Genomic DNA, 20432 nt, shown 5'->3' with positions numbered 1-20432 from the left:
GCTGACCAGGCTCACATGTAAACACAGCTCAAAGGGACATGTCTTTCAATGTCAATATTGATATATATATATATATATATATATATATATATATATATATATATATATATATCTTTTTTTATTGTGGTTTTATTTACGATGCATATTTTAGATAGAAATCTTTGTCTTGTACTTCAGAACTCATCAGAGCCCAGTTTAGAGTTTAGAAGAATACGAGCTCCATTAGAGCTGAAATCATGATTTCAATTTGATCTCAATTCATGTAACATCCCTCATTCCTCCATTAAAGGGGTTGGTGTAATCCCCCATTCCTCCATTAAAGGGGTTGGTGTAATCCCCCATTCCTCCATTAAAGGGGTTGGTGTAATCCCCCATTCCTCCATTAAAGGGGTTGGTGTAATCCCCCATTCCTCCATTAAAGGGGTTGGTGTAATCCCCCATTCCTCCATTAAAGGGGTTGGTGTAATCCCCCATTCCTCCATTAAAGGGGTTGGTGTAATCCCCATTCCTCCATTAAAGGGGTGGGTGTAATCCCCCACTCCTCCATTAAAGGGGTCAGTGTAATCCCCCATTCCTCCATTAAAGGGGTGGGTGTAATCACCCACTCCTCCATTAAAGGGTGACTAAAGCCGCCTTCAGAGAGCTCCAAACAAACTCTGAGGTGGACTTCTGGGCTCTGATGTTTCTCCGTGTGAATAGTTTGTTTATGACTGGAACAGAAGCACTAAAAGGCACTTTATGACCTCATGTTTGACTCCAAACGTAACACAGCCTCTTGTTCTCCAACAAAAACGTCACTCGTACAAATTCTATATCTTTTTTTTACCTTTGAAAGTAAAACTAAATATGATTCACAACATCAACATTGAAATAAAACTGTCCAAACGAGTACTAAATGCTACTATTGAAAACCATTTTGGGAAAAAACTTGTTGAAACCGTTCCTCGTCCACGATGAGTTTGTGAGGATAAAGTGCTGGTCGATCACAGGTGTAGCTCCACATGCGGGCGGGGTCCGGGTGGGGTCCGGGTGGGGGTCCGGGTGGGGGTCCGTCCTGAGCGGAGGTTCCCTGAAGAGGCCACTCTGCACTCCAAAAAACACATTTACCCTTTAGTTTGTGCTGGGGTTGAATCTGTTTGGGTGCTGATGGTCCGGGCGGTTTAAGGGATCAAAGTGGGATGGAGACCCCAAAACAGGCTTTTTGTACAGGCCAATTCTTTTCTTTTTCATCAGCTTTAGAACATTTAAACAAATAGCTTTAAAACTCCCTGAACAGACTGAACTTTTATGCAACTATAAGTATATTTGCAAAAGTTCTCAACCCAGCATCAAGTATTTAAGTTGTGCTTCCACTTGACGAGGGATCGATTAACGACGTTCGAAAGGTCGAAAGGTTAAACGGCTGCACTGTATGTTATGTAAAGCAATATTACAATATTGGCTATTTTTTGTTATTAAAATGGAAAAATACATATTCTATTCTTGCGTTTCCTTGTTTTGGTCGAGTCTTCTTAAGCTTTTATTTTGAAGTCATTTTCGTTCTAATTTAACTGACTTTTTGTGTCAAAAGTACTTAAATGTCACAATAATAATAAATATTGGATATTGCTGTTTTTCTCTTTTGTGCTACTTTAGGAAAACACGGCGTTTGGTTCATGTTGTGCTGGTGGAACTGGTGGTCTTTTTTGTGTTGACGGGGCTGGGGCCTTGGTTGGGGTCTTGGTTGGGGTCTTGGTTGGGGTCTTGGTTGGGGCATTGGTTGGGGTCTTGGTGGTTGGGGCCTTGGTTGGGATCTTGGCTGGGGTCTTGGTTGGGGTCTTAGCAGGGGTCTTGGTTGGGGTCTTGGTTGGGGTCTTGGCTGGGGTCTTGGGATCTTGGCTGGGATCTTGGATGGGGTCTTGGCTGGAGCCTAAGCTGGGGTCTTAGTTAGGGTCTTGTTTGGGGTCTTGATTGGGATCTTGGCTGGGGTCTCGGCTGGGGTCTTGGTTGGGGTCTTGCCTTGGGTCTTGGTTGGGGTCTTAGCTGGGCTGTGGGCTGGACCGGGAGTCTTGGCTGGGTTGCAGGCTGGACCGGGGGTCTTAATTGGGGGTCTTAGCTGGGTTGCGGGCTGAGGGCGGGCCAGGCCAGGGTCACATTCAGCTGCTGGTTGTGCTGGATGAGCGAGGTGTGCCGGTAGTGCAGGACCAGCTCTTTGAGGGTGGGATACATGTTGAAGGGCTCAGCGAAGCCGAAGCCGCTGGACGTCTGGTAGATCACACAGTGCTTTACGTCGCCGTCCGCTCTGCAGGAGATGAGTAACATTAACATCATATACGTATTTACCATACAGATTTTTCACTTAAACCACTAATTTACTTACAGCCCAGGTTTAATGACAACAGAGTGGAACAAAAAAACTTTAATCCCTGTAATTTTATTGTTTCTAACGATTTTTGATCTTTTCCCCGCCTTCCTTTCTTGTGTTTTCTCTGCACATCATATTTTCTGCCTAGTGTTAAAGTTCTTAAAATGGGCTTGCTTTGTGCTCTTTGGTACAATTTTTAGTATGTTTAAAAGAGCGATGGACAGATACGTCGAGCTGCTCACACTGTACGATGGACAAGAGCGCATGGAGGGCTGTGAACCACCGCCTTTCAACCGTGTTTCAACTCGCATAAATCAGTGCGGCTCTTTTAACTGAAGCACTGCAGAGGAAGGAACTGCCAGATGAACTTGTCCCAGTCCTAGTTCACTTCTTCAGCCCCTCACACCCGTGTTTACTGCCGTCTGCAGCTGTATTTTACTTATATGACAGATAACATGTCTGAAATCCCTGTGACCCCACGATCAGAAGTCTTGAGCAGCCCAAAGCTTCAGATGTTAACAAGGATAAATAACAAATACAAATCCATAAAACCCTTCAAACGACAGCGGTGAGGAAGCGTGGCACTCACACCACAGAGCAGGCGAAGGAGCCCTTTTGACTCTGGCTGTCCCGGATCAGGAAGGTGCCGTCTCGTTTCCCTCTGAGCAGCTCCTCGGCCTCTTTCCTCCTCATGCCGCCCACGTACCAGCTGCTCTCCTCTGGGTCGGGCTCGTCTGCCAGCGTGTACGGGCTGCAAAAGAGCAAAGGGGTTCATGCAAGGACAATTTAAGACAATCTCAGAAACATGCTATAGAAACCTCGGTCAACCATGAAAGAACGGAACAAATACTCCCAGATTTAATTCACAAGCGTCAAACAGGATTTATTAACGAACGACAAAACCCAGGACAATATGAAACGGTATTTACGTGCAATTCATCATCATCCATCTTCATCATCATCATCCATCATCATCATTCATCATCATTCATCATCATCATCATCATCCATCATCTTCCATCATCATCATCCATCATCATCATCCATCATCCTCATCCATCATCATCTCCATCATCATCATCCATCATCATCTCCATCATCCTCCATTATCATCCATCATCATCATCTTCTTCCATCATCATCATCATCATCTCCATCATTCATCATCATCATCCATCATCTATCATCATCATCTTCCATCATCATCATCATCATCATCCATCATCTATCATCATCATCATTCATCTTCTTCCATCATCCATCATCATCATTCATCATCTTCTTCCATCATCATCATCTTCCATCATCATCATCATCATCATCATCATCATCTCCATCATTCAGCATCATCATCCATCATCATCCATCATCTCCATCATCTATCATCATCATCATCCTCCATTATCATCCATCATCATCATCATCATCATCATCATCCATCATCATCATCCATCATCATCCATCATCATCGTTCATCATCATCATCATCCATGATCGTTCATCATCCATCATCCATCATCATCGTTCATCATCCATCATCCATCATCATCGTTCATCATCCATCATCATTGTTCATCATCATCATCGTTTATCATCATCATCATCGTTCATCATCCATCATCATCGTTCATCATCCATCATCATTGTTCATCATCATCGTTTATCATCATCATCATCGTTCATCATCCATCATCATCGTTCATCATCCATCATCATTGTTTATCATCATCATCATCATCCATCGAACATATTCAAAAAGACAACGTAATCATAAAAATACTGGGGCTCTAACAGACACTGGAAAGAGGGGTGATACAAGGATGTGCTTGGTCCCCCCTCCTTTTTGCTTTTTACTTTCTGTTTGCTTTGTGACAATTGGCCAAATATATTAGACAACCAAAAACAACTCACGGTGTTACAGTTGATGGGATGGGACTTAACGAAGGCGATGAGGCAGGTGGACATTGGAAGTACTCAAAAGTAATACTTACTCCTCTTCATCGCTCTGGACGCCGAGCCACTCGTTGATCTGACTTTGTTTGGTGCCTTGTTGGGTCAGCCATCTGTAACGTGAACACAACGGCTTTTAGAGTTGCGAAAAATGCTTCCTTTACAATGCAAATCTATTCTATCTCCATTATGTTAGTCTATACATGTATTTGTTACGTATGTTCTACAGCTGCCGGTTCATCTCAGGTTAAACCACCACCTGTCACTCTAATGGTTTTTAAATGGTACAAAGAAATGTGCACTATAAATACAACAAGCTCATAAGCTGTCGGTCTAATCTACTGTAGATACCTGTTAGCATTACAATATGTCATCATTTTAGCTCCCTTATTTAATCTTTATCCCACATTTTTCTTTTCTTTCGTTGCCCGTAGTTTTACAGCTCGTTCAACTTAGTGACGCTCTAAATATTTAACTAACTTTACTGAAGCTGTTGAAGACAATAAACACAGGATATTTTCTTCTTTTTTTTTAAACCCTGAGATGTTTATGTCTAAAGAGAAAATAATGTTTTTGATAAGAGTAAATGTGGGCGTGGCATGTGGTCACACGTTGAGTCAAGACAACTACTGAATCAATTTTTTATTATTATTGAGACTCTTTATATCAAGTATATACAATATCTCAATATTTTGGTTATTGTTCCATCCCTAATACCATATTTTCCGGACTATAAGTCGCAGCAGCCAAAAAATGCATAATAGAGAAGACAAAAAGTTCAATTTTTGGGGGTAAATCAATAGATCCATTGAATTCTTCTTCCTCTGTGTCACTTCTAAACAACTCCACAAACTCCAGAGGTAGAGGAAGTGCTGATTCTTCTCTGTAGCTTAGAGCCTAGAGCACCATCTTGTGGTTGCTAGTGTGAAAATAACAAATAATATCACACAAGTCGCTCTGGAATATAAGTCGCACCCCGGGCAAACTATGAAAAAAGGTGGGACTTATAGTCCGGATAATAAGATACTAAACAAAAGCATCATCCGTCTTCTTTGGAGGATACTCACAGCAGATACTGATCCCTGATTTTCCTGAGCTGGACCAAGTCCGGTCTGAGGCTGTTAATTTTCCGGTCGACCTCTGAATACGCCCGAGCCTTCGTCTGGAGCTCATCTTCCAGTCTCTTCTTACTGCTGTGGATCTCCTCCACCTTCAGCTGGAGTCCCTCCGAGTCGCTCTGGACTCTGGAAACACAAGTGCATCTGGAAGCGTCTCTCGGGCCGATTCTGAGCCGTTAACACAGACGCGACGGAGACTTACGGCTCGGAGCTGCTCAGCGACAGGAACATATCGATGTACTCTTTGCTGTAGCGCTCGTGAGTCTCGCACTCCTCCTCGAAGATCCGGATGATTTCTGTGAACGCCTCAATGGCCGTCCTCTTGCTCTGCAGCTCCTGGAACGTCCGGACAGAGCGCTCAATGAGACGACCCAGTATCAGACGCGTTTGCAATGGCTGTCTGGGACTTTGCTAAGTGCTAATGAAGACGTCACTACAATTTGAATAATCATGATCTGCAAAAAGCAAAGGCTGCAAATATCCTTGTGTCTCCATGGGGTCTAGTTCTGTTTAAAAGCTGCTAATCCTGTAGTTTAGACTCCTACAAACTGCATGGGATTATTTTTGTGTTAGTTTAACGGTTCATAATTGTGTCTTCTCTCAGATGTTTTCAAGCCAATCTTGTCCTTAATCATTTTTCCTTAAGACTTTACTGTTTTTTTGCCTTGGACGCCTCGGTAGAACTGTTACGATCCGTGCTGGTGGTGGTCCCGTGGTCTTACCTGAGATGTCTGGTTGAACTCCTTCAGCAGATTGTCGTACTCTTTGCTCTTCTGTTGATATCGATCCTGAAACATCCTCAGCTGTTCTCCGACTTCGTTTATGTCGACTTCCATCTGAACCTGCAGAGCAAACACACGACATGGTCTTCCAGCTCAGATCCTTCAGGACGGGACAGCTTCAAATGATTATGTTTGTTGTGGATCCAGAAGATTCCAGAAGTAAAATGTGTGGTTAAATTTTCAAGGCAAGGTGGTTTCTAATGTCCATGACACATTTATATGGCCCAACAAATATATATTTAAAACTTTAAACATGGAAATGTCCCTCAAGCCTCTGGCCCAGGACCCGAGTTTGGAACTGAATGTGAACGTTTTGAAAGAAAATGTCTATGAGAAAATGAATGAGAATATTACTTCTGGAACAAGGAAAGTGGGCGGGACTGTCAGATCTGACGATTGACCTTATTCCTCCCAATGGCACTTCCAGTCCAGAGGAAACACTGTTGGTCTAAATAGAGAACAATGGAAAACTGTCTGGCTAAAACATGCTCTAAAGTAGATCGATTTGCGTAAAATGACCCACAAGTCAACACTGCACCGATTCCCTGGACGGCCCGAAAACGGCTTTTTAGTTGGCGGCCCTGTGTTCACTAATACAACCGGAAGGAGGCGCCGCCCCGACGAGCTCCTGGAATAAGATGAATAGACACAACACAGGGGCCTTCCCAATCTCTGACCCTCTTCCCCTCCTGCCCTCTTCCCCTCCTGCCCTCTGACCCTCCTGTCCTCTGACCCTCCTGTCCTCTTACCCTCCTGCCCTCCTCCCCTCTTACCGTCCCCCCCTCCTCCCCTCCTGCCCTCTGACCCACCTGCTGGTATCTGGACACGGGGTAAAGCAGTCGAGTGTCCAGTTTGGAGTTGTACTGGGCCAGGGACTTGTGGTGGTAGTAGTGGATCAGGTTCATGACCGAGGAGAAGCCCAGAGGCTCAGAGAAGCCGTACTTTCCCTCATGTTGACAGATCTTTATCAGTCGGTTGGTGCCGTCTTTTCTGAAAGGCAAAGCACGTGATTTGTAGAGCGCAATGTGAAAAGTCACTTAAAAGTACTTCAGAACCAGAAAGAAGCCTTAAAACAATGTGCTCGTACTTCCTGGTTCAGACACAGATCTATACTTCTGCACGGGTCTGACAGGACACAGTAGTGTATTAACGTAACGTATGAACAAAAGGGTCCCAAGACTTCCAGAGAGCCCACCCAGTCATCTACTCTCTGTGCCCCATCAAAGTGCCACTAAACATTTCTATAGTGGATATATACACATCCCTGGCCTTAGTCGAAAGAGATTCATTTGTATCATCTGGACTTTTTTTTTTTTTTTTTAAACCATACGTTTCGACACTCGAATCAAGACCGGGAACTCAGATATTTACCCTACTCTGAGTAGGCCCTGCCCATCCGGACGGGACCCCCTGATAAAAAGGTGTTATTGGTTGCACCAGAAACTAAACCTCTTTGTTTACTATCAGTCCTTTAATGGGCCATAAGCATCCTATTGTCCCTGGCTCTCTCTCTCTCCTCCCTGTTTAACTGATTAGCATCAGAATGCTCTGGGCGTCGACCTCTCCAGGGATTCTGAATTCCATTATAAACAACAGGACGGTTACATCTTAACGTGTGGCATGAACGTGCTCATTCTTGACCTGAGCGTTAGCGTGTTGTGTGAACGTGCTCATTCTTTACCTGCGCGTTAGCGTGTTGTGTGAACTTGCTCATTCTTTACCTGAGCGTTAGCGTGTGGCGTGAACGTGCTCATTCTTTACCTGAGCGTTAGCGTGTGGCGTGAACGTACTCATTCTTTACCTGAGTGTTAGCGTGTGGCATGAACATGCTCATTCTTTACCTGAGCGTTAGCGTGTGAAAGTGCTCATTCTTTACCTGAGCGTTAGCGTGTTGTATGAACATGCTCATTCTTTACCTGAGCGTGTGGTGTGAACGTGCTCATTCTTTACCTGAGCGTTAGCGTGTTGTGTGAATGTGCTCATTCTTTACCTGAGCGTTAGCGTGTGGTGTTCATTCTTTACCTGAGCGTTAGCGTGTTGTGTGAACGTGCTCGTTCTTTACCTGAGCGTTAGCGTGTGACGTGAACGTGCTCATTCTTTACCTGAGCGTTAGCGTGTTGTGTGAACGTGCTCATTCTTTAACTGAGCGTTAGCGTGTTGTGTGAACGTGCTCATTCTTTACCTGAGCGTTAGCGCGTTGTGTGAACGTGCTCATTCTTTACCTGAGCGTTAGCGTGTTGTGTGAACGTGCTCATTCTTCACCTGAGCATTAGCATGTTGTGTGAACGTGCTCATTCTTTACCTGAGCGTGTGGCGTGAACGTGCTCATTCTTTACTTGACCGTTACCGTGTGGTGTGAACGTGCTCATTCTTTAGCAAAGCGTTAGCGTGCTGTGTGAACGTGCTCATTCTTTACCTGAGCATTAGCATGTTGTGTGAACGTGCTCATTCTTTACCTGAGCGTGTGGTGTGAACGTGCTCATTCTTTACCTTAGCGGTAGCGTGTTGTGTGAACGTGCTCATTCTTTACCTGAGCGTGTTGTGTGAACGTGCTCATTCTTTACCTGAGCGTTAGCGTGTTGTGTGAACGTGCTCATTCTTTACCTGAGCGTTAGCGTGTTGTGTGAACGTGCTCATTCTTTACCTGAGCCTTAGCGTGTGACGTGAACGTGCTCATTCTTTACCTGAGCGTTAGCGTGTTGTGTGAACGTGCTCATTCTTTACCTGAGGGTTAGCGTGTGCTGTGAACATGCTCATTCTTTACCTAAGCGTTAGCGTGTTGTGTGAACGTGCTCATTCTTTACCTGAGCCTTAGCGTGTGACGTGAACGTGCTCATTCTTTACCTGAGCGTTAGCGTGTTGTGTGAACGTGCTCATTCTTTACCTGAGGGTTAGCGTGTGCTGTGAACGTGCTCATTCTTTACCTGAGCGTTAGCGTGTTGTGTGAACGTGCTCATTCTTTACCCGAGCATTAGCTTGTTGTGTGAACGTGCTCATTCTTTACCTGAGCATTAGCGTGTTGTGTGAACGTGCTCATTCTTTACCTGAGAGTTAGCATGTTGTGTGAACGTGCTCATTCTTTACCTGAGCGTGTGACGTGAACGTGCTCATTCTTTAGCAAAGCGTTAGCGTGCTGTGTGAACGTGCTCATTCTTTACCTGAGCGGTAGCGTGTTGTGTGAACGTGCTCGTTCTTTACCTGAGCGTGTTGTGTGAACGTGCTCATTCTTTACCTGAGCGTTAGCGTGTTGTGTGAACGTGCTCATTCTTTACCTGAGCGTTAGCGTGTTGTGTGAACGTGCTCATTCTTTACCTGAGCGTTAGCTTGTTGTTTGAACGTGCTCATTCTTTACCTGAGCGTTAGCGTGTTGTGTGAACGTGCTCATTCTTTACCTGAGCGTTAGCGTGTTGTTTGAACGTGCTCATTCTTTACCTGAGGGTTAGCGTGTTGTGTGAACGTGCTCATTCTTTACCTGAGCAGTAGCGTGTTGTGTGAACGTGCTCATTCTTTACCTGAGCGTTAGCGTGTTGTGTGAACGTGCTCATTCTTTACCTGAGCGTTAGCGTGTTGTGTGAACGTGCTCATTCTTTACCTGAGCGTTAGTGTGTGGCGAGAACGTGCTCATTCTTTACCTGAGCGTTAGCGTGTTGTGTGAACGTGCTCATTCTTTACCTGAGCGTTAGCTTGTTGTTTGAACGTGCTCATTCTTTACCTGAGCGTTAGCTTGTTGTGTGAACGTGCTCATTCTTTACCTGAGCGTTAGCGTGTTGTGTGAACGTGCTCATTCTTTACCTGAGCGTTAGCGTGTTGTGTGAACGTGCTCATTCTTTACCTGAGTGTTAGCGTGTTGTTTGAACGTGCTCATTCTTTACCTGAGGGTTAGCGTGTTGTGTGAACGTGCTCATTCTTTACCTGAGCAGTAGCGTGTTGTGTGAACGTGCTCATTCTTTACCTGAGCGTTAGCGTGTTGTGTGAACGTGCTCATTCTTTACCTGAGCGTTAGCGTGTTGTGTGAACGTGCTCATTCTTTACCTGAGCGTTAGCGTGTTGCGTGAACGTGCTCATTCTTTACCTGAGCGTTAGCGTGTGGCGTGAACGTACTCATTCTTTACCTGAGTGTTAGCGTGTGGCATGAACATGCTCATTCTTTACCTGAGCGATAGCGTGTGACGTGAACGTGCTCATTCTTTACCTGAGCGTTAGCGTGTTGTGTGAACGTGCTCATTCTTTACCTGAGCGTTAGCGTGTTGTGTGAACGTGCTCATTCTTTACCTGAGTGTTAGTGTGTGGCGTGAACGTGCTCATTCTTTACTTGAGCGTTAGCGTGTTGTGTGAATGTGCTCATTCTTTACCTGAGCATTAGCGTGTGGTGTTCATTCTTTACCTGAGCGTTAGCGTGTTGTGTGAATGTGCTCATTCTTTACCTGGGCGTTAGCGTGTTGTGTGAACGTGCTCATTCTTTACCTGAGCGTTAGCATGTTGTGTGAACGTGCTCATTCTTTACCTGAGCGTGTGACGTGAACGTGCTCATTCTTTAGCAAAGCGTTAGCGTGCTGTGTGAACGTGCTCATTCTTTACCTAAGCGGTAGCGTGTTGTGTGAACGTGCTCATTCTTTACCTGAGCGTGTTGTGTGAACGTGCTCATTCTTTACCTGAGCGTTAGCGTGTTGTGTGAACGTGCTCATTCTTTACCCGAGCGTTAGCGTGTTGTGTGAACGTGCTCATTCTTTACCTGAGCCTTAGCGTGTTGTGTGAACGTGCTCATTCTTTACCTGAGCGTTAGCGTGTTGTGTGAACGTGCTCATTCTTTACCTGAGCGTTAGCTTGTTGTTTGAACGTGCTCATTCTTTACCTGAGCGTTAGCTTGTTGTGTGAACGTGCTCATTCTTTACCTGAGCGTTAGCGTGTTGTGTGAACGTGCTCATTCTTTACCTGAGCGTTAGCGTGTTGTGTGAACGTGCTCATTCTTTACCTGAGCCTTAGCGTGTGACGTGAACGTGCTCATTCTTTACCTGAGCATTAGCGTGTTGTGTGAACGTGCTCATTCTTTACCTGAGCAGTAGCGTGTTGTGTGAACGTGCTCATTCTTTACCTGAGCGTTAGCGTGTTGTGTGAACGTGCTCATTCTTTACCTGAGCGTTAGCGTGTTGTGTGAACGTGCTCATTCTTTACCTGAGCCTTAGCGTGTGACGTGAACGTGCTCATTCTTTACCTGAGCATTAGCGTGTTGTGTGAACGTGCTCATTCTTTACCTGAGCGTTAGTGTTGTGTGAACGTGCTCATTCTTTACCTGAGCGTTAGCGTGTTGTGTGAACGTGCTCATTCTTTACCTGAGCCTTAGCGTGTGACCTGAACGTGCTCATTCTTTACCTGAGCGTTAGCGTGTTGTGTGAACATGCTCATTCTTTACCTGAGCGTGTTGTGTGAACGTGCTCATTCTTTACCTGAGCGTTAGCGTGTTGTGTGAACGTGCTCATTCTTTACCTGAGCGTTAGCGTGTTGTGTGAACGTGCTCATTCTTTACCTGAGCCTTAGCGTGTTGTGTGAACGTGCTCATTCTTTACCTGAGCGTTAGCTTGTTGTGTGAACGTGCTCATTCTTTACCTGAGCGTTAGCGTGTTGTGTGAACGTGCTCATTCTTTACCTGAGCGTTAGCGTGTTGTGTGAACGTGCTCATTCTTTACCTGAGCGTTAGCGTGTTGTTTGAACGTGCTCATTCTTTACCTGAGGGTTAGCGTGTTGTGTGAACGTGCTCATTCTTTACCTGAGCAGTAGCGTGTTGTGTGAACGTGCTCATTCTTTACCTGAGCGTTAACGTGTTGTGTGAATGTGCTCATTCTTTACCTGAGCGTTAGCGTGTTGTGTGAACGTGCTCATTCTTTACCTGAGCGTTAGCGTGCTGTGTGAACGTGCTCATTCTTTACCTGAGCAGTAGCGTGTTGTGTGAACGTGCTCATTCTTTACCTGAGCGTTAGCGTGTTGTGTGAACGTGCTCATTCTTTACCTGAGCAGTAGCGTGTTGTGTGAACGTGCTCATTCTTTACCTGAGCGTTAGTGTTGTGTGAACGTGCTCATTCTTTACCTGAGCGTTAGCGTGTTGTGTGAACGTGCTCATTCTTTACCTGAGCCTTAGCGTGTGACGTGAACGTGCTCATTCTTTACCTGAGCGTTAGCGTGTTGTGTGAACATGCTCATTCTTTACCTGAGTGTGTGGTGTGAACGTGCTCATTCTTTACCAGAGCAGTAGCGTGTTGTGTGAATGTGCTCATTCTTTACCTGAGCGTTAGCGTGTTGTGTGAACGTGCTCATTCTTTACCTGAGCAGTAGCGTGTTGTGTGAACGTGCTCGTTCTTTACCTGAGCGTTAGCGTGTTGTGTGAACGTGCTCATTCTTTACCTAAGCGTTAGCGTGTTGTGTGAACGTGCTCATTCTTTACCTGAGCAGTAGCGTGTTGTGTGAACGTGCTCATTCTTTACCTGAGCGTTAGCGTGTTGTGTGAATGTGCTCATTCTTTACCTGAGCGTTAGCGTGTTGTGTGAACATGCTCGTTCTTTACCTGAGCGTTAGCGTGTTGTGTGAACGTGCTCATTCTTTACCTGAGCGTTAGCGTGTTGTTTGAACGTGCTCATTCTTTACCTGAGCGTTAGCGTGTTGTGTGAACGTTCTCATTCTTTACCTGAGCGTTAGCGTGTTGTGTGAACGTGCTCATTCTTTACCTGAGCGTTAGCGTGTTGTGTGAACGTGCTCATTCTTTACCTGAGCGTTAGCGTGTTGTGTGAACGGGCTCATTCTTTACCTGAGCGTTAGCGTGTCGTGTGAACGTGCTCATTCTTTACCTGAGCGTTAGCGTGTCGTGTGAACGTGCTCATTCTTTACCTGAGCGTTAGCGTGTCGTGTGAACGTGCTCATTCTTTACCTGAGCAGTAGCGTGTTGTGTGAACGTGCTCATTCTTTACCTGAGCAGTAGCTTGTTGTGTGAACGTGCTCATTCTTTACCTGAGCAGTAGCGTGTTGTGTGAACGTGCTCATTCTTTACCTGAGCGTTAGCGTGTTGTGTGAACGTGCTCGTTCTTTACCTGAGCAGTAGCGTGTTGTGTGAACGTGCTCATTCTTTACCTGAGCGTTAGCGTGTTGTGTGAATGTGCTCATTATTTACCTGAACGTTAGCGTGTTGTGTGAACGTGCTCATTCTTTACCTGAGCGTTAGCGTGTTGTGTGAACGTGCTCGTTCTTTAAATGAGCGTTAGCGTGTTGTGTGAACGTGCTCATTCTTTACCTGAGCGTTAGCGTGTTGTGTGAACGTGCTCATTCTTTACCCGAGCGTTAGCGTGTTGTGTGAACGTGCTCATTCTTTACCTGAGCGTTAGCGTGTTGTGTGAACGTGCTCATTCTTTACCTGAGCGTTAGCGTGTCGTGTGAACGTGCTCATTCTTTACCTGAGCAGTAGCGTGTTGTGTGAACGTGCTCATTCTTTACCTGAGCGTTAGCGTGTTGTGTGAACGTGCTCATTCTTTACCTGAGCGTTAGCGTGTTGTGTGAACGTGCTCGTTCTTTACCTGAGCAGTAGCGTGTTGTGTGAACGTGCTCATTCTTTACCTGAGCGTTAGCGTGTTGTGTGAACGTGCTCATTCTTTACCTGAGCAGTAGCGTGTTGTGTGAACGTGCTCATTCTTTACCTGAGCGTTAGCGTGTCGTGTGAACGTGCTCGTTCTTTACCTGAGCGTTAGCGTGTTGTGTGAACGTGCTCGTTCTTTACCTGAGCGTTAGCGTGTCGTGTGAACGTGCTCATTCTTTACCTGAGCGTTAGCGTGTCGTGTGAACGTGCTCATTCTTTACCTGAGCGTTAGCGTGTTGTGTGAACGTGCTCATTCTTTACCTGAGCGTTAGCGTGTTGTGTGAACGTGCTCATTCTTTACCTGAGCAGTAGCGTGTTGTGTGAACGTGCTCATTCTTTACCTGAGCGTTAGCGTGTCGTGTGAACGTGCTCGTTCTTTACCTGAGCGTTAGCGTGTTGTGTGAACGTGCTCGTTCTTTACCTGAGCGTTAGCGTGTCGTGTGAACGTGCTCATTCTTTACCTGAGCGTTAGCGTGTCGTGTGAACGTGCTCGTTCTTTACCTGAGCGTTAGCGTGTATTCCCCTCGAGCGCCACTCGAAGCGTCCCGGACAAGGAAGGTGCCGTCGGGCGTGTTCCGCATGATGTCGTTGACCTCCTCCCTGAAAGGACAGTGTCGGGGAAAGAGTTTTAACCGTCAGGACGCGTGGTTACTGTTGCTAGGCGATGATGTACCTGGAGACGTTGCCCCAGTACCAGTCCGCCTCCGACAGCTCAGAGCGGCACGTGCACAGGTTACACGCTTCCATCGCGTCTAGAGTCTCGCTCGGCTCGAGATCTGACGCCAAAAACAACCACAAACATCAGATTTAAGAGTGTAAAGGCCACAGTTATTTGTGTTATACAATGTTCTCTGCACAAAACTGAGACCGACGAGGAATTGTTGTATTAGTTTAGCAGTTTGGCCCCAATCCATTTTAAAATACATTCATGAACATTATGAAAAGTTTTTGTAAAGTTGAGTTATTTAGACAAAAAATCATCATGTTTAAAAAAAAATCAGTTTTATAGAGGAGTGACATTTTTCTGACTAAATTATTTTTTTTTCATAATTAAAAGAAATTAGACCATTTTGGAAGCAAAATGAAGTCCTTTTTGCTCCGCCTTAAATTATATAAAATAAACCTACATGTGAAGTGCTTTTTTATCTTGAAAGAACATTTAGTATTTTATTGTCGATTCTCACAATAATCGTCAGAGTTATGAATCGCTCTTACCTCCGTCTTTGGCGTCCAAGGCCGTCGTGGCACCGTTTAGATAAACTGAGGAGAGGTCGGCCGGAGCCCCACGGTCACTTTGGTCCATGCCACACTCCGACTCTGCAACAACAACCGCCACCAGTGAACACGCCTGCTCTGCCCTCTCCTCACACTGCCCTCTCCTCACACTGCCCTCTCCTCACACTGCCCTCTCCTCACACTGCCCGCTCCTCACACTGCCCTCTCCTCACACTGCCCTCTCCTCACACTGCCCTCTCCTCACACTGCCCTCTCCTCACACTGCCCGCTCCTCACACTGCCCTCTCCTCTCACTGCCCGCTCCTCACACTGCCCGCTCCTTACACTGCCCTCTCCTCACACTGCCCTCTCCTCACACTGCCCTGGGCTCCTTACACTGCCCTCCCCTTACACTGCCCTCTCCTTACACTGCCCTCTCCTCTCACTGCCCTCTCCTCTCACTGCCCTCTCCTCACACTGCCCGATCCTCACACTGCCCTCTCCTCTCACTGCCCTCTCCTCTCACTGCCCTCTCCTCACACTGCCCGATCCTCACACTGCCCTCTCCTCACACTGCCCTCTCCTCTCACTGCCCTCTCCTCACACTGCCCGCTCCTCGCACTGCCCTGGGCTCCTTACACTGCCTTCTCCTCACACTGCCCTCTCCTCACACTGCCCGATCCTCACACTGCCCGATCCTCACACTGCCCTCTCCTCACACTGCCCTCTCCTCACACTGCCCTCTCCTCGCACTGCCCGATCCTCACACTGCCCGATCCTCACACTGCCCGATCCTCACACTGCCCGATCCTCACACTGCCCGATCCTCACACTGCCCTCTCCTCACACTGCCCGCTCCTCACACTGCCCTCTCCTCACACTGCCCGCTCCTAACACTGCCCTCTCCTCACACTGCCCTCTCCTCGCACTGCCCTCTCCTCACACTGCCCTCTCCTCACACTGCCCTGGGCTCCTTACACTGCCCTCTCCTCACACTGCCCTCTCCTCGCACTGCCCTCTCCTCACACTGCCCTGGGCTCCTTACACTGCCCTCTCCTTACACTGCCCTCTCCTCACACTGCCCTCTCCTCACACTGCCCTCTCCTCTCACTGCCCTCTCCTCACACTGCCCTGGGCTCCTTACACTGCCTTCTCCTTACACTGCCCTCTCCTCACACTGCCCTCTCCTCTCACTGCCCTGGGCTCCTTACACTGCCCTCTCCTTACACTGCCCTCTCCTCACACTGCCCGCTCCTCACACTGCCCTCTCCTCTCACTGCCCTCTCCTCACACTGCCCTGGGCTCCTTACACTGCCCTCTCCTTACACTGCCCTCTCCTCACACTGCCCTCTCCTCTCACTGCCCGATCCTCACACTGCCCTCTCCTCACACTGCCCTGGGCTCCTTACACTGCCCTCTCCTTACACTGCCCTCTCCTCACACTGCCCTCTCCTCTCACTGCCCTCTCCTCACACTGCCCGCTCCTCGCACTGCCCTGGGCTCTTTACACTGCCCTCTCTTCTCACTGCCCGCTCCTTACATTGCCCTCTTCTCTCACTGCCCTCTCCTCGCTCTGCCGCTGTGGGCACCGATCTGGAGGAATATCTTACTGTGCCGAGTGTGGCCGTATGTGCCCAGACAGGCCTGCTGACAGGTGGCACAGTCTGGGTGCCTGAAATACCAGGAGGGGCTCTGGTCAGCACCCAGAGAACTGCTCCGACCTCGCCTTGCCTCGCCTCGCTTCGCCCACAGAACGACAGCTGCCCTGCCAAAGCCCGTGGCCCGCGAACCTGCCACGCTAACGAGGTGTGCCAGTGTACACACGGGATGGTCTTCACTTGAGGCAAAGGACACAAACATTCACAGATTTGTCTTCTCCTTCGAGACTCAAAATCAAACTTTTCTCATCCCAATTTAGCTGTTCAGTCCAATCCACCTGTCAATCACCCCTATCCACCTGTCAATCACTCGCATCTGAACTCTGAGATGAGATTATGACATGTCACACACGAGCTCTGGGTGCATTGAGTCGTTCAGTTTCAACATTCATCGGCCAAAAACATCAAGCTTATAACTTAACACCTATTCAACAAGGCCCTGTGTGGCTGCTCCGTGTGCCGGGCCCTGTGTGGCTGCCCTGTGTGCCAGGCCCTGTGTGGCTGCCCTGTGTGCCAGGCCCTGTGTGGCTGCTCCGTGTGCCGGGCCCTGTGTGGCTGCCCTGTGTGCCAGGCCCTGTGTGGCTGCTCCGTGTGCCGGGCCCTGTGTGGCTGCCCTGTGTGCCGGGCCCGGTGTGGCTGCTCTGAGAATGTGCCGGTGTAAACGATCCCTGGAGCTCTTGTAATGGCATGTTTGTAGATGCACTACATTCCTGCTGCGGACAGCGCTGCACGTCGCTGGAGCGAGGGTAACGGAGTGTAACGTTAGACGGCCTGCTGCCTCTGAACGCTCTGAACGCTAAAACTCTGTCTAAACCTGCCTCAGTTTTTAAATCTGATTAGATGATCCATAACAGCAGCTGTTTGTTCAGTCATTTCCACAGAACTTACGCGGGATCGCTCGTCACCGGGTCAGAATGTTGAATGAAGATTGGACTGTTTCCAATCAAAACACATGAAAATGTGCTAATTTTATGAAGAATGCTGCGGTTATTATGGCAAACATATTTAAATCCACTCTGTGGTTCTAAAACGTTCCTCACCAAGTACCATTTCTGGTCAAACCACATGACAACATCACAACTGCAGACGTCCAGAGGGACAACCTGAAGCGGGACAACCACGGGACAACCTGAAGCAAGACAACCTGAAGCGGGACAACCAAGGGACAACCTGAAGCAAGACAACCTGAAGCGGGACAACCAAGGGACAACCTGAAGCAAGACTACCTGAAGCGGGACAACCAATGGACAACCTGAAGCGGGACAACCTGAAGCGGGACAACCTGAAGCAGGACAACCAAGGGACAACCTGAAGTGGAACAACCTGAAGCTGGACAAGCAAGGGACAACCTGAAGCGGGACAACCAAGGGACAAACTGAAGCGGGACAACCTGAAGCAAGACAACCTGAAGCGGAGAGAAATGTGGATCAAATAGTCTCTAAGAAGCACCAAAACTACAGAGGGATCTCACCAGACGTTGGAGAATCACTGATGTTGCCATTTCAATTGTTCCAAATGCTGCAAATACTCACAATATACTTTCACAACTGTTTTACTAAGAGGACACGTTCAAGTTCTGTCCCACTCTTTGCTCTTTGCTGGGCCTGTTTATCTACGTCTGTAAAGTGACGTTAGCGCTGAAGCGAGCAGAAGCATCCTGAGCGAGAGCGACTTTTCTGTGAGAACGTCTGCCTCCAGTTTCAATGACAGGGTGCTAAACCAATCAGAATCGCACAAAACAGACGGTTTCGACGATGAGGATCTCTGCTTTTCATCGCTTTTCATCGTACCATGTTCCTTTGGCCACACACAAAGGTCTCACCTGGCTCTGCTGGTGAACTCTCAGGCCCGGCCCTCGTGCTGGCCCTCGTGCTGGCCCTCGAGCCGGCCCCCGTGCTGGCCTTCGTGTCCCTCTGCAAGTGCTGCGAGGACATCCCGACAGGCCCGGCTGGATTATCTGCCGTGTGCTCATCGGCCGCGTCCTGGTCCCTGAGATGGAGCGACGCTAGCTTCGACGTTAGGCCGTCCTCCAGACGCTCGGACTGGGATTCGGCCATTTTACAGAACTGAAATGTCTTGGTCCCCGGATGAGTTGAGGTGAAGAAGCGACAGAAGGCTCACTGTTTTGTAACGAGTCACATATTATCAACTTTGAGTCAGATTCATGTTCGAGGCGGAGCGGGTGCCGGTTCAGGGCTGCCCCGTGTTGTGGAGGTAGAGCATGTCCGTCACTGCGGTCGGCTGGTGGGGCAAGAGCGAGCGGTGCAAAGACATCTCCGGCGAGTCCGACCCTGATCAGTGAAGAGGCCCGCCCCTGGACCCGACTCGGACGGCCCGCGACGGCGAGGGGAGACGGGTCAAGCGCAGGGAAAGACCGGAGAAAAGGCTCGTGCCGATGACCCGTCGAGAGCAGGCCCGATGCATGACGGAGGGTTTATTCCTTAGAGAAACGCGCTTCTCTTCATTTTCAAGAACCTAAAGGACAAGGCGGAGTTTGTATTAATTCTACAATAAGACTAAATGTGTAGAAATTAGCGACGCAGATGATTTAAGCGGATTTTGTGTCGACATAAAACAGAATATTCATGAAAATCAACGAGTTACAAAGACTGTTGTGTCATCCGCATAATCAAATAAATATATGAATGGCTTAATTAACTGAAAAATTCAATAAAAAATACAATAAGAATCACAATAAAAATGGCATGAAGTCAAGGCTCGTGAAATGGCGTCTGTGAATGAAAATGAAAGTACGCAGCAAATAAAATCGTTCGTTTCAATCTATCGTCCGGCACCGCATACAATGTTTTATAAAACACTTAAAATGCGTATAAGATATGCATTTTAAATATATTATACAAATAAACACTTGCATTTTAAAAAAAAGTTTTAGAAAATTGGAAAAAGCATCTAACCTTATGACGTAAATATTTGCGTAATTTGTAAATTTTTTAGTCAAGTTAAATTTTATCGTTTAAAATTACACATTTTGAAACAAGTCACCTTTTCTACACTTTAAAAACACCCAAAACTTGTCCGGACAGTCGGTCGGTTTGCAGTTCGTGAACAGTAATTATCTGCTCGTGCTGGAAACTTCAAAAGCTTCGACTTTCCATAAACACGTCCATAATGGCTCGTTAATTGAGAATCGCGATTTTCCGATTTACAAAAAAATCCCAACAACTGACATTTAAGTCGCGTTCGTGTTCGCGAGTGTCAAGAGGAAACTGCGGCTCTCCAGAAGTCGGGAAATGGCGTCTGCGTCGAAAAAGGTAAGATTGTACGCAGCAATCAAATCTGCCCGAAACCTATCGGCCAACGAGTCATCGCGTTGAAGAAAGCCGAAGAGGCGTCGTATGTGAAGTCCACGTTTGATAAATATAAATATAAAGCCATTAGTCGACAGAAAACACAGATTGTGCTGCCAAAATAAAGCTGAAAAGTCGAATGTTTACTTCTAAAGCTCTACGCATCGTTTTTTCCATCGTCCAGAAGACCAACTCGTCCCAATCCTAGCATATCATCTGCTCGCCTCGGGAACTCAACCTAAAAGTATTTGGTTCTCCTCCAGCGGCAGACGGCCCCCACGAATCGGGCGGCTTTCGTACGCCATGTCGTCCCCCCCCCCGCCTTTCGAGCTCGCCATCGTCCAGACCCTAAGCCGAGTGAAGAAACCACGCCGAGGGTTTACACGACGCGCTGCAAACTTCTGGCGCAGCCCGTGCCCCCATAGTGACGCAGCTCGGATCC

At 47.4% G+C, this 20432-nt stretch overlaps 1 protein-coding gene across 1 annotated transcript; it reads right to left on the bottom strand.

Moving 5' to 3' along the window:
* Nucleotides 1-912: 912 nt before the first annotated feature.
* LOC140353613 (phosphatidylinositol 3-kinase regulatory subunit gamma-like) lies at nucleotides 913-19153 on the bottom strand. Its single transcript, XM_072438260.1, has 12 exons — nucleotides 18505-19153; nucleotides 15025-15126; nucleotides 14483-14585; nucleotides 14311-14409; nucleotides 7004-7184; nucleotides 6135-6254; nucleotides 5615-5748; nucleotides 5362-5538; nucleotides 4336-4407; nucleotides 2934-3095; nucleotides 2071-2281; nucleotides 913-2027 (listed from the first exon to the last, which is right to left on the bottom strand). Exons 1-11 carry the CDS (start codon nucleotides 18737-18739, stop codon nucleotides 2092-2094), a joined length of 1575 nt encoding a protein of 524 aa, XP_072294361.1. The 5' UTR covers nucleotides 18740-19153; the 3' UTR covers nucleotides 913-2027; nucleotides 2071-2091.
* Between the last annotated feature and the right edge of the window lie 1279 nt (nucleotides 19154-20432).

Source organism: Eucyclogobius newberryi, unplaced genomic scaffold (assembly GCF_026437365.1).
Source record: "Eucyclogobius newberryi isolate DKJ021-1_F unplaced genomic scaffold, fEucNew1.0.hap1 SCAF_9, whole genome shotgun sequence".
Taxonomy (NCBI): domain Eukaryota; kingdom Metazoa; phylum Chordata; class Actinopteri; order Gobiiformes; family Gobiidae; genus Eucyclogobius; species Eucyclogobius newberryi.
The sequence above is the reverse complement of the archived record's forward strand: the minus strand, read 5'-3'. Positions and strand labels throughout refer to the sequence as shown.